This window comes from Mesoplodon mirus, assembly GCF_964341445.2.
Source record: "Mesoplodon mirus genome assembly, chromosome: 15".
NCBI classification, from domain to species: Eukaryota; Metazoa; Chordata; class Mammalia; order Artiodactyla; family Ziphiidae; genus Mesoplodon; species Mesoplodon mirus.
The window spans coordinates 63094895-63109040 of NC_138991.1; the positions used below are offsets into that span (position 1 = coordinate 63094895).

At 41.4% G+C, this 14146-nt stretch overlaps 1 protein-coding gene across 1 annotated transcript; it reads right to left on the reverse strand.

Annotated features, from left to right (window-relative positions):
• Positions 1 to 908: 908 nt before the first annotated feature.
• OR2C1 (olfactory receptor family 2 subfamily C member 1) lies at positions 909 to 1904 on the reverse strand (the record flags this gene model as incomplete). The annotated part of the gene is given in 2 exon segments (XM_082644535.1): positions 909 to 1397; positions 1401 to 1904. Coding segments are annotated over 2 exon segments (993 nt in total).
• Between the last annotated feature and the right edge of the window lie 12242 nt (positions 1905 to 14146).

The following is a 14146-nucleotide window of genomic DNA, read 5'->3' on the forward strand; positions in this document are numbered from 1 at the left end:
CTACAGTCAAATCTCGCTCGCCTTCAAAGTCTGATCCTCTGGGAATTCCTTCTCCTGTTGCCGGACCCCCAGGTTGGAAGCCTGACATGGGGCTCAGAATCTTCACTCCAGTGGGTGGACTTCTGTGGTATAAGTGTCTCCAGTTGTTGAGTCACCCACCCAGCAGCTATGGGATTTGATTTTACTGTGATTGTGCCCCTCCTACTGTCTCATTGTGGCTTCTCCTTTGTCTTTGGATGTGGGGTATCTTTTTTGGTGAGTTCCAGTGTCTTCCTGTTGATGATTGTTCAGCAGTTAGTTGTGATTCCGGTGCTCTCGCAAGAGGGAGTGAGAGCATGTCCTTCTACTCCGTCATCTTGAACCAATCTCCTTCCTACCATTTCTCATTCAACATTGGATAAGGCAAAAGGGAAAATGGAATGTAGACATAAAGGAGAGGTTAAACAAGATGACAGAGGGGCATATGGCTGGGAAGTGTGAGTAGATAGACTGAAATATTAAGAAAAGACAAAGAGAGATGGACAAAGATGATGGATGGATAGGGTGCAAAGATGAATTCTTGGGTTTTCAACTGGGGCTAATAAAACCTGGCTTGATTTTATGGAATTATATAAGATACTGTCAAGTGGAGATGCTTTCTTTAGAAAAGTACAGAATTCTCTAGAAATACAATAATACATATGTAATATTTATTACACGTAATAAACTGTGGACAGCAGTGACAGTGAGCTAAGTCTGTACTAAGTCAACAACCTCTGAGCCATTGATGACACATCTGCCCTGTTATCTGTGGTCCACAGTAGGATATTTGGTAAAGAAGTGTAGAATATTAGAAATAACATTAATCATGTACCAACAGCTTATTGCTGTCAAGAACATGCTTGTACTGTGGTCAGTACTCGTCATGTTCACCTGGCCAGAGAGAAAGAGAAAAAGCTTGTAGAAATGAAGAGGTGGTATATGATAGAGTTTTCCCTTCCTTCAGCTGACTTCCCCAGCAGCCTCCTCAGTGCCCCCTTCACCTCCTTGTTCCTCAGAGTATAAATGAGAGGGTTCAGCATGGGTGTGACCACAGAGTAGAAGAGGGAAATGAATTTGTCCTGGTTGCTGGTCTTAGGTGGAAGCAGATACCCATAGATAGCTGAGCCATAAAAGAGGAGCACCACCACCAGATAAGAGAGGCATGTGTTAAAGGTCTTTCTCTGTCCCTTGGCCGAGTGGATCTTCAGCACTGCCTGAGTTATGTAGCAGTAGGAGATCAGGATGATGCTTAATGGGACAGTGGTGAAGAAGGTGCAGACACCGTTGAGCACAGCCTCACTGAGACTTGTGTCTCCACGGGCTAGTTTGATCATGGCGGGCACCTCACACAGGAAGCTGTCCACCCTCTGGTGCCCTCACAAAGGGAGCTGCAGAGTGAATGTTGACTGGACCACAGAGTTGCCCAAGCCGCCCAACCAGGCAATGGCAGCCAGCAGCCAGCAGAGCCGGGAGTTCATGATGGTGGTGTAGCACAGGGGCCAGCACACCGTGACATAGCAGTCAAATGCCATCACCACCAGCAGGATGCACTCAGTAGCCCCTAGCCAGAGGAAAACATTGAGTTGGGTCACACAGCCACCATAGCTGATGGTCTTGTCTGATCCCCACAAGATGATCAGCATTTGGGGGACTGAGCTAGTAGTAAAAGCAAGATCCAGGGAGGAGAGGTTGCTGAGGAAGAAGTACATGGGTGTGTGGAGTCGGGCATCCAGGCTGGAAAGCAGGATCATGGTTGAGTTCCCAACCAGGGTCAGCAAGTAGGAGAAGAGGATGACTACAAAAAAGATTATCTCCAGCTGGGGATGGTCGGATACACCCATCAGAATAAAGCTCTCCAAGGAGCTGCTGTTGGCCCTTTCCATCTCTGGTTGCCTTCAGTCACTGAAGAAGCTACTGGATTAGGTGGATCTGCATCAGTGCAGGTCTGATGTCGCCAGCCTAGTTAAGTACCAATTTAAATTTTATGATTGCAAGGTTTCATTGCAATCCCCAAACACTGTCAGTTCCACAATGAATGGAAACTTTATTCCATCTGAATATCAAACATGAGCTATCACAAAATGAAGGAAGTGCCTCACGAAGAACAAAAAGATCAGGGTCTTCAGTTCAACACAGTGATGACCCAAGAAATTCATCTTTGCACCCTGTCCATCCATCACCTTTGTCCATGATGAAGGAGTGTGAACTCCTTCATTTCAAAAGGGTAGAGGGAGTTGACCATTGGAACGAAATGTGGAAATTCTCAAAAAATACTCATTTCCCCAGCCAAGGTTTTGGTATACTCAGGGGAGGGGTGAGCAGACCTGCTGTATTTGGAAGAATTCTCCAAATGTTTCTGATAAATTTCTTCCCTTCTCTTCTATATCCCTCCCCTCCCAAGTGAAAACTCCTGGTCTAGAAAGATGAAGTTTGAGGGAGAAGGTGATGAGTCTATACAATCATGAAAAGAATGGGAAGCATGAATATAGACATATTCACCAAATACAGGAGATACAAATACGTGACTTAAAAAGAGGTAAATATAGAACAGAACAAAACTTCATGTAAGCCCAAGTATGTGTAGGTGGAACAGGCTAAAGACAGAAACAGGGTCTAGCCCAAAAGGAGTTAAATCAGTTACAGGATACCCATAATTAGAAAAGGAAAACAGAAGATTTCAGAAGGGATCCCTGAAAGTTTGAGGTATATTACCACTATGCCCACCTCTAAATCATGGAGTAATTCCTAACATTTCATAAACAAAAATTACCTCTTGTTAATAATGGGCCAGAACAGGCGCCCTCCGGTGACCTACACAGAGAGGTGGGGCCAAATCCAAAGCTGAGACCCGGGAGCTGTGAGAACAAAGAAGAGAAAGGGAAAACTCTCCCAGCGGCCTCAGAAGCAGCGGATTAAAGCTCCACAATCAACTTGATGTACCCTGCATCTGTGGAATACATGAATAGACAACGAATCATCCCAAATTGAGGAGCCAGGAGTCAGTGCTGTGCCTCTGAGGTGGGAGAGCCAACTTCAGGACACTGGTCCACAAGAGACCTCCCAGCTCCACATAATATCAAACGGCAAAAATCTTCCAGAGATCCCCATCTCAACACCAGCACCCAGCTTCACTCAACGACCAGCAAGCTACAGTGCTGGACACCCTATGCCAAACAACTAGCAAGACAGGAACACAATGCCACCCATTAGCAGACAGGCTGCCTAAAATCATAAAAAGTCCGAAGACACCCCAAAATACACCACCAGACGTGGACCTGTCCACCAGAAAGACAAGATCCAGCCTCATCCACCAGAACACAAGCACTAGTCCCCTCCACCAGGAAGCCTACACAACCCACTGAACCAACCTTAGCCACTGGGGACAGACACCAAAAACAATGGGAACTACTAACCTGCAGCCTGCAAAAAGGAGACCCCAAACACAGTAAGATAAGCAAAATGAGAAGACAGAAAAACACACAGCAGGAGAAGGAGCAAGATAAAAACCCACCAGACCTAACAAATGAAGAGGAAATAGGCAGTCTACCTGAAAAAGAATTCAGAATAATGATAGTAAAGATGATCCAAGATTCTATTTCCAAGATCCAAAATCTTGGAAATAGAATAGACAAAATGCAAGAAACAGTTAACAAGGACCTAGAAGAACTAAAGATGAATCAAGCATCGATTAAAAACACAATAAATGAAATGAAAAATACTCTAGATGGGATCAATAGCAGGATAACTGAGGCAGAAGAATGGATAAGTGATGTGGAAGATAAAATAGTGGAAATAACTGATGCAGAGCAAACTAAAGAAAAAAGAATGAAAAGAACAGAGGACAGTTTCAGAGACCTCTGGGACAACATTAAACGCACCAACATTCCAATTATAGGGGTTCCAGAAGAAGAAGAGAAAAAGAAAGGGACTGAGAAAATATTTGAAGAGATTATAGTTGAAAACTTCCCTAATATGGGAAAGGAAATAGTTAATCAAGTCCAGGAGGCACAGAGAGTCCCATACAGAATAAATCCAAGGAGAAATACGCCAAGACACATATTAATCAAACTGTCAAAAATTAAACACAAATAAATCATATTAAAAGCAGCAAGGGAAAAACAACAAATAACACACAAGGGAATCCCCATCAGGTTAACAGCTGATCTCTCAGCAGAAACTCTACAAGCCAGAAGGGAGTGGCAGGACATAATTAAAGTGATGAAGGAGAAAAACCTGCAACCAAGATTACTCTACCCAGCAAGGATCTCATTCAGATTTGATGGAGAAATTAAAACCTTTACAGACAAGCAAAAGCTGAGAGAGTTCAGCACCACCAAACGAGCTTTACAACAAATGCTAAAGGAACTTCTCTAGTCAAGAAACACAACAGAAGGAAAAGACCTACAATAACGAACCCAAAACAATTAAGGAAATGGGAATAGGAACATACATATCGATAATTACCTTAAATGTAAATGGACTAAATGCTCCCACCAAAAGACACAGATTGGCTGAATGGATACAAAAACAAGACCCATATATATGCTGTCTACAAGAGACCCACTTCAGACCTAGAGACACATACAGACTGAAAGTAAGGGGATGGAAAAAGATATTCCATGCAAATGGAAATCAAACGAAAGCTGGAGTAGCAATTCTTATATCAGACAAAATAGACTTTAAAATAAAGACTATTACAAGAGACAAAGAAGGACACTACATAATGATAAATGGATTGATCCAAGAAGAAGATATAACAATTGTAAATATTTATGCACCCAACATAGGAGCACCTCAATACATAAGGCAAATACTAACAGCCATAAAAGGGGAAATTGACAGTAACACAATCACAGTAGGGGACTTTAACACCCCACTTTCACCAATGGACAGATCATCCAAAATGAAAATAAATAAGGAAACACAAGCTTTAAACGATACATTAAACAAGATGGACTTAATTGATATTTATAGGACATTCCATCCAAAAACAACAGAATACACATTTTTCTCAAGTGCTCATGGAACATTCTCCAGGATAGATCATATCTTGGGTCACAAATCAAGCCTTGGTAAATTTAAGAAAATTGAAATTGTATCAAGTATCTTTTCCGACCACAATGCTATGAGACTAGACATCAATTACAGGAAAAGATCTGTAAAAAATACAAACACATGGAGGCTAAACAATACACTACTCAATAACGAAGTGATCACTGAAGGAATCAAAGAGGAAATAAAAAAATACCTAGAAACAAATGACAATGGAGACACGACGACCCAAAACCTATGGGACGCAGCAAAAGCAGTTCTAAGGGGGAAGTTTATAGCAATACAATCCCACCTTAAGAAACAGGAAACATCTCGAGTAAACAACCTGACCCTGCACCTAAAGCAATTAGAGAAAGAAGAACAAAAAACCCCCAAAGTTAGCAGAAGGAAAGAAATCATAAAGATCAGATCAGAAATAAATGAAAAAGAAACGAAGGAAATGATAGCAAAGATCAATAAAACTAAAAGCTGGTTCTTTGAGAAGATAAACAAAATTGATAGACCATTAGCCAGACTCATCAAGAAAAAAAGGGAGAAGACTCAAATCAATAGAATTAGAAATGAAAAAGGAGAAGTAACAACTGACACTGCAGAAATACAAAAGATCATGAGAGATTACTACAAGCAACTCTATGCCAATAAAATGGACAACCTGGAAGAAATGGACAAATTCTTAGAAATGCACAACCTGCCAAGACTGAATCAGGAAGAAATAGAAAATATGAATAGACCAATCACAAGCACTGAAATTGAAACTGTGATTAAAAATCTTCCAACAAACAAAAGCCCAGGACCAGATGGCTTCACAGGTGAATTCTATCAAACATTTAGAGAAGAGCTAACACCTATCCTTCTCAAACTCTTCCAAAATATAGCAGAGGGAGGAGCACTCCCAAACTCATTCTACGAGGCCACCATCACCTTGATACTAAAACCAGGCAAGGATGTCACAAAGAAAGAAAACTACAGGCCAATATCACTGATGAACATAGATGCAAAAATCCTCAACAAAATACTAGCAAACAGAATCCAACAGCACATTAAAAGGATCATACACCATGATCAAGTGGGGTTTATTCCAGGAATGCAAGGATTCTTCAATATACGCAAATCAATCAATGTGATACACCATATTAACAGACTGAAGAAGAAAAACCATATGATCATCTCAATAGATGCAGAGAAAGCTTTTGACAAAATTCAACACCCATTTATGATAAAAACCCTGCAGAAAGTAGGCATAGAGGGAACTTTCCTCAACATAATAAAGGCCATATATGACAAACCCACAGCAAACATCATTCTCAATGGTGAAAAACTGAAACCATTTCCACTAAGATCAGGAACAAGACAAGGCTGCCCACTCTCACCACTCTTATTCAACTTAGTTTTGGAAGTTTTAGCCACAGCAATCAGAGAAGAAAGGGAAATAAAAGGAATCCAAATTGGAAAAGAAGAAGTAAAGCTGTCACTGTTTGCAGATGACATGATACTATACATAGAGAATCCTAAAGATGCTACCAGAAAACTACTAGAGCTAATCAATGAATTTGGTAAAGTAGCAGGATACAAAATTAATGCACAGAAATCTCTGGCATTCCTATACACTAATGATGAAAAATCTGAAAGTGAAATCAAGAAAACACTCCCATTTACCATTGCAACAAAAAGAATAAAATACCTAGGAATAAACCTACCTAAGGAGACAAAAGACCTGTATGCAGAAAATTATAAGACACTGATGAAAGAAATTAAAGATGATACAAATAGATGGAGAGATATACCATGCTCCTGGATTGGAAGAATCAATATTGTGAAAATGACTCTACTACCCAAAGCAATCTACAGGTTCAATGCAATCCCTATCAAACTACCACTGGCATTTTTCACAGAACTAGAACAAAAAATTTCAAAATTTGTTTGGAAAAACAAAAGACCCCGAATAGCCAAAGCAGTCTGGAGAACGAAAAACGGACCTGGAGGAATCAGGCTCCCTGACTTCAGACTATACTACAAAGCTACAGTAATCAAGACAGTGTGGTACTGGCACAAAAACAGAAAGATAGATCAATGGAACAGGATAGAAAGCCCAGAGATAAACCCACGCACATATGGTCAACTTATCTTTGATAAAGGAGGCAGGAAGGTACAGTGGAGAAAGGACAGCCTCTTCAATAAGTGGTGCTGGGAAAACTGGACAGGGACATGTAAAAGTATGAGATTAGATCACTCCCTAACACCATACACAAAAATAAGCTCAAAATGGATTAAAGACCTAAATGTAAGGCCAGAAACTATCAAACTCTTAGAGGAAAACATAGGCAGAACACTCTATGACATAAATCACAGCAAGATCCTTTTGGACCCACCTCCTAGAGAAATGGGAATAAAAACAAAGATAAACAAATGGGACCTAATGAAACTTCAAAGCTTTTGCATAGCAAAGGAAACCATAAACAAGACCAAAAGACAACCCTCAGAATGGGAGAAAATATTTGCAAATGAAGCAACTGACAAAGGATTAATCTCCAAAATTTATAAGCAGCTCATGCAGCTCAATAGCAAAAAAACAAACAACCCAATCCAAAAATGGGCAGAAGGCTTAAATAGGCATTTCTCCAAAGAAGATATACAGACGGCCAACAAACACATGAAAGAATGCTCAACATCATTAATCATTAGAGAAATGCAAATCAAAACTACAATGAGATATCATCTCACACCAGTCAGAATGGCCATCATCAAGAAATCTAGAAACAATAAATGCTGGAGAGGGTGTGGAGAAAAGGGAACACTCTTGCACTGCTGGTGGGAATGTGAATTGGTACAGTCACTATGGAGAACAGTATGGAGGTTCCTTAAAAAACTAAAAATAGAACTACCATATGACCCAGCAATCCCACTACTAGGCATATACCCTGAGAAAACCATAATTCAAAAAGAGACATGTACCAAAATGTTCATTGCAGCTCTATTCACAATAGCCTGGAGATGGAAACAACCTAAGTGTCCATCATCAGATGAATGGATAAAGAAGATGTGGCACATATATACAATGGAATATTACTCAGCCATAAAAAGAAACGAAACTGAGCTATTTGTAATGAGGTGGATAGACCTAGAGTCTGTCATACAGAGTGAAGTAACTCAGAAAGAGAAAGACAAATACCGTATGCTAACACATATATATGGAATTTAAGAAAAAAAAATGTCATGAAGAACCTAGGGGTAAAACAGGAATAAAGACACAGACCTACTTGAGAATGAACTCGAGGATATGGGGAGGGGGAAGGGTAAGCTGTGACAAAGCGAAAGAGAGGCATGGACATATATACACTACCAAACGTAGGGTAGATAGTGGGAAGCAGCCGCATAGCACAGGGAGATCAGCTCGGTGCTTTGTGACCGCCTGGAGGGGTGGGATAGGGAGGGTGGGAGGGAGGGAGACGCAAGAGGGAAAGGATGTGGGAACAGATGTATATGTATGACTGATTCACTTTGTTATAAAGCAGAAACTAATAAAAAATAAATAAATAAAAGTAAAAAAAGAATAAGTTCTGGGGATCTCATGTATGGCATGGTGACTATATTTAACAATATTTTACTATATACTTAAAAAAATAATGGGCCAATTACCATCTCTCTTCATTGGGCAAGACCTAGGCTTTACTGAAGATCACGAACAAAAGCCCATCCCCCTTCTTTGGCTAATAAATAAAAGGATCTGGGCTTCCCTGGTGGTGCAGTGGTTGAGAATCTGCCTGCTAATGCAGGGGACACGGGTTCGAGCCCTGGTCTGGGAAGATCCCACATGCCGCGGAGCAACTAGGCCCGTGAGTCACAACTACCGAGCCTGCATGTCTGGAGCCTGTGCTCCGCAACAAGAGAGGCCGCGATAGTGAGAGGCCCGCACACCGCGATGAAGAGGGGCCCCTGCTTGCCACAACTAGAGAAAGCCCTTGCACAAAGACCCAACACAACCCAAAATTAATTTTTTTAAAAAAGAAATTCTGACTTCCTAACTGCAAGGAAGTCAGAATTTAAAAATAAATAAATAAATAAATAAATAAAAGGATCTGAGAAGAAAACAAAAATAGTCTGAGGTCAGCTGTCCTCATCTGGAAGCTGAAGACTGGGAGTAAATGCTCTGCTCTTCCTCTGGATCATGACATGTCCCACAGGAACCCTGGCTGCCACGCCCAAAGAGCAGGCTTGATGGGAGTTTCTACTCAAAGGAAGTGTGCATGTGTGCTTATCTGGTTCTGGTGCTCCAGACAGGGACCACTTGGCTACACTTCTTGGCTGAAGACCCTGAGAACTGTCCTTTTCATCAATAAGTAGCAAAAATACTGGAAATCCTAATGCTAGATCCTGCCCAGATGTCAGGCAGGAAATCTCCTCTAATTGTCTCTTTCTTTAGGTCAACAAGGTAGTCATTCTTTTGAGTCAGGGCTGATAAAGATTTCAGAGCACTTTTCAACCCTCCTTCATACCTCTATCTAATACCTTAAGAAGAGGTGACTACTTAGGGCTTCCCTGGTGGCACAGTGGTTAAGAATCCACCTGCCAATGCTGGGGACACGGGTTCAAGCCCTGGTCTGGGAAGACCCCACATGCCGCGGAGCAACTAAGGCCATGCGCCACAACTACTGAGCCTGCACGCCACAAGTAGTGAAGCCTGCGTGCCTAGAGCCCATGCTCCGCAACAAGAGAAGCCACCACAATGATAAGCCCGCGCCACAATGGAAGAGTAGCCCCCACTCGCCGCAACTAGAGAAAGCCCGCACAGCAACCAAGCCCCAATGCAGTCAAAAATAAATAAGTTAAATAAATTAATTAAAAAAGAAGAAGAGGTGACTGCTTATTCTTTTCATTTAGGACTTAAGGGAGCTGAGGAATTGAGGTACCAATCTGGTAGCTCATATTTCTGTTCTTCCTGGTATCCATCTCACTACCTCCTCCTAGAAGTGCTTGTCCTCTTGTACCCCTAGGGGACAGAAACACAGACAGACATGGCCCGTCTTCTTCCATAAGTTGTCTGGTCTCTGGGTGGCTGATGCTTTGTGTCTGTTCAGCTGGGGACTCTTTCGGTCCCTACTCTATGCATACCAGTCAGCACAGAAAAAGAAAAGGGTATATAGTGGGAGGCTGTTGACCCCAGGCACTCAGAAAGTTCAGGAGGAAATACCATACCAGCTAGATGCTCGGTCTGATCTTGACAAACTCCCCAAGCAAACATGAATGTAACTTCAAGTTTGAATTCAGCAACTCGACTGCTCTTCAGGGTGTTTTCCACCCTTAAAGGGTCTCTCCACTTGGTTCCTAGCTCTCTTGTAATCTGGAATGTTAAATTGATTCGGCACTATTTGCATTTTAAGAGGAGACTAGAAAGGACAATACTGAACTCAGAGGATGCGTCATGTATGGTCCAATTTAGGAGCACCCAGATGGAGTTTGTTTGGCTACAGATTTTTAGGAATCACTCATGTATGCATAGATGGTTCCCATCTTGGCCTGTCCATAAATTTGTTTTGAACTTTCAGGATATTGAGAAGAGCAGCCAAGACTTGCTTCTTAAAGATAATCCTGGGTGTGGTAATTACCCACCTTCGCCCAGATTTCTGCCCATTCCTCCCCTAACTTTTACCACAATTCTCAATTGGCCACTCGTGGATTAGCCACAGCAAATATGGAATTTGGAGTTGGCTTTCTCCTATCATGGAAACTGCTCCTGAGCTGTCAGCACTCCCCATATGTGGGTGCAAGTTCTCAGAATTCAAGCCTTGCTTTAATATTAGCCTGAGTAATAAAAGGAAAGGGAATCATAAAAAATAAAAACAAATAAATAAACCTAATCCTGAATTCCTGATCCTGGCAGAGAAGTTTTTATATATGTTTCATTTTAAAATATTTCATTTATGTGGGAGACAGTTGACAGTGATATTCCTGAGAGCTCAGTTTGTGCCTATCTTGCATCTAAGGTCTAAGTTAACCTTTTCATGATGACTTGGTCAGAACTGGAGATAAGGTTTTCAGTGTAAATATTGTGGCAGTATGGCAGGCAAGAGCCACATAACAGAACAAAATTTGTCTGGAAGGTTGAAGTTTAAGGTGGATTTCAGGTATTTGATAGGGTGAACAGGAGTTCTACCCCCAAATCTTAGAATTCAAGAATTAGAGATGTGGGAGTTTGAATCTTAAAAGAGGTAAACATAGGATCAATAAAAGAAAAAATGACATAGTTCATAGTAAACCTATGGGAATTATTACTCCTAAGAGCAGCACAGTTGAAAAAATATATTAAAATTTAAGATTCATAAAGGGAAATGAAGGGAATCTAAGATGTCTGAAGGGGCCTCTACATTTGATGTTTGCATCAGGGAATCCAACCAAGCTCCCTTAAATTGATTTCTGATGCTACTGTTGGAAAAAGAATGCTGGATGCATGGACTATCAGGCTGGCTAAGGGGGTAATTCTAATGAGCATAGGATTTTATAAAATTAAAAGAAGGCTAAAAGCATGGCAGTACATCAAATACATATAAAAATTTACCACCAAAAACTCAGACTGGAAGAGGCTGGATAAGCATGGTGTTCCATCGAGGGTACATTTCTGTGCAAGCTGAGGGCAGTTTGCAGCAGGTCTCGTAAGGGAAAACCAGAGAGAGGAGTGCTCGACGTTAGGTCCAGGAAGCTTTCTGCCCTGTCTTGCCTAGGAAATTCCTTATTGGAGGGTCTTACTTCTTTTTTTAAGATTTTCTTTGTTGCTGTTGTGGACCATTTTAAAAGTCTCTATTGAATCTGTTACAATATTGCTTCTGTTTTATGTTTTTGGTTTTTTGGCCCTGAGGCATGTAGGATCTTAGTTCCCCAACCAGGGATCGAACCCTCACCCCCTGCACTGGGAGGCAAAATCTTAACCACTAGACCGCCAGGAAGTGCCCTGTCAGACATTTTTAAAAAGACATGGAGCATGCGCAGATTTTCAGAGAAGAGGGAGAAGGAGTAAATAGGTTCTATAGAAAATGGCCAAGATGTTATCTCATTTAAGAAGTGATTAAAGAATGTCTTTGCTATATGGTGGGATTTCAGATTTCTGCTTGCAGAGCAGGTGCTCTCCTTACCTAGGAAAAGCAAAAACAGGCTTAAATTAAAAGCAAGAGAAATTGTGATTATACATTCTGAGATTTTGGTATGATAAAATATTGGCAAATTCTTTGGCAAGAGAAAAAGGAATTAGAGACTTCGTGTTTAGAGATTTGTCTGACCAAGGGCACTGGGCTGTCCCTAAGTCTGCTATGACCCTTTTCTGTTGGAGGATTCTGTTCCTAGGACTTGAATGTGCACACAAAAGGGTCTTCTTTTGTGTGGGGGGGTCAGGATAAAAATTTTCCAGCTTCTCTCCTAGACATTCTAGAGATGACTTTTATTCAATAAAAGTTCTTAATTTGTAGTTTTACAATTCACCTGTGCAGCTTAAATATTTTTCCTTCTTATCCCTTCTCTTAGCTGATAGAGAAGGTCACAAATGTGCTTGGGGTCCTAATACCATATCACCTCCAACTTTTCCCAGGCAGGAAGAATCCAAAATCAGCCCCTGTAAAAGGCTGTTTCACACGCTCTCTCTTCTCTGATCCCCATGACTGCTCTTTCCTTCTCTATCTTTTTTCCTCTCTACCTCTCCCATACCCTGGATTCTCCACTAATAAATGTCTACAGATTTTCTATGGAAACATACCTTTGGCTTCAAGATGCCACCTGAATCTGTCACACTGTCACTGGTGCTTGGTGGATCAAGTAGGAGAGAGAGTGTGGAATTAGGATGGTGGCTGTGCTCTGTGGCTGCTCCCCTGCCCTTGAGCTGAGAGCACAGGCTTGGGGTTGGCCCTGGCTCTCTGAGGAGTGCTGGCTCTGCCACCTGGAAGCCAGGCTCACTCTGGCTCATTCTGCAGGGCCCAAGAGGGGATCTCTGTCCCCCACAGGCAATTAGCACAAAGCACTCGCACGGCCGGAACACAGGAAAAAGGCTGTCCCTGAAAACCGACTGGTTCTTTCACCTGAACTCCATCCCCAAACACAGATTACTAATTGAAAGAGCAATAAGAATAACTGCATTCCTTAAAAAATTACTAATTATATAATTTTATCCTTTCCAAGGTACTTTCACAGGATCTAGCTTAGTGGTTAAAATGCTTTCTATGGCAGGTGGTCTTATCCCCACTTGGTAGACAAGTAAACCAAGCATAAAGTGAGAATAAAATGACTTGCTTAGTGTTAAACAGTGTTCGTTTTCTCACGAGGCATAAACAGACCATTCTATGTAGAGGAGGTTAGTATTTTTTTGAAGTATAATTGATTTACATATATTTTTGAAGTACAGTTGATTTACATATAGCTGATATTATGTTAGTTTCAGGTGTACAATATAGTGATTCAGTATTTTTTATAGATTATACTCCATTTAAAGTTATTACAAAATATTGGCTGTATTTCCCACGCTGTACAATATATGTTTGTTGCTTATTTCTTTTCTTTTCTTTTTTTTTTTTTTTTTTTGCAGTACGCGGGCCTCTCACTGTTGTGGCCTCTCCCGTTGCGGAGCACAGCCTCCGGACGAGCAGGCTCAGCGGCCATGACTCACGGGCCCAGCCGCTCCGTGGCATGTGGGATCCTCCCGGACCGGGGCACAAACCCGTGTCCCCTGCGTCGGCAGGTGGACTCTCAACCACTGCGCCACCAGGGAAGCCCTTTAACTCCTTTTTTCCCACAGTGTTATTACTTATATTTTAAAAGATATATCCATGTTGTTATGTGTATATTTAGTTTAGTGTTTTCAATGCTGAATATGCATCTATCATCTTTTATTTGTACATTCCACTAGGGATGAATGTATAGCTTGTCTTAATTTCCCACAACCACAGACAATGCTGCAGTGAACATTTGTGTACAGGTCCCTTTATGGACCTGCATGAGCCTCTATTGTATGCACATATGTGTACACAAACACACACACATGATTGAGAATGCTGAGGAATAGGGATATATATACATAAGCACTACCAGACTCTTTCAA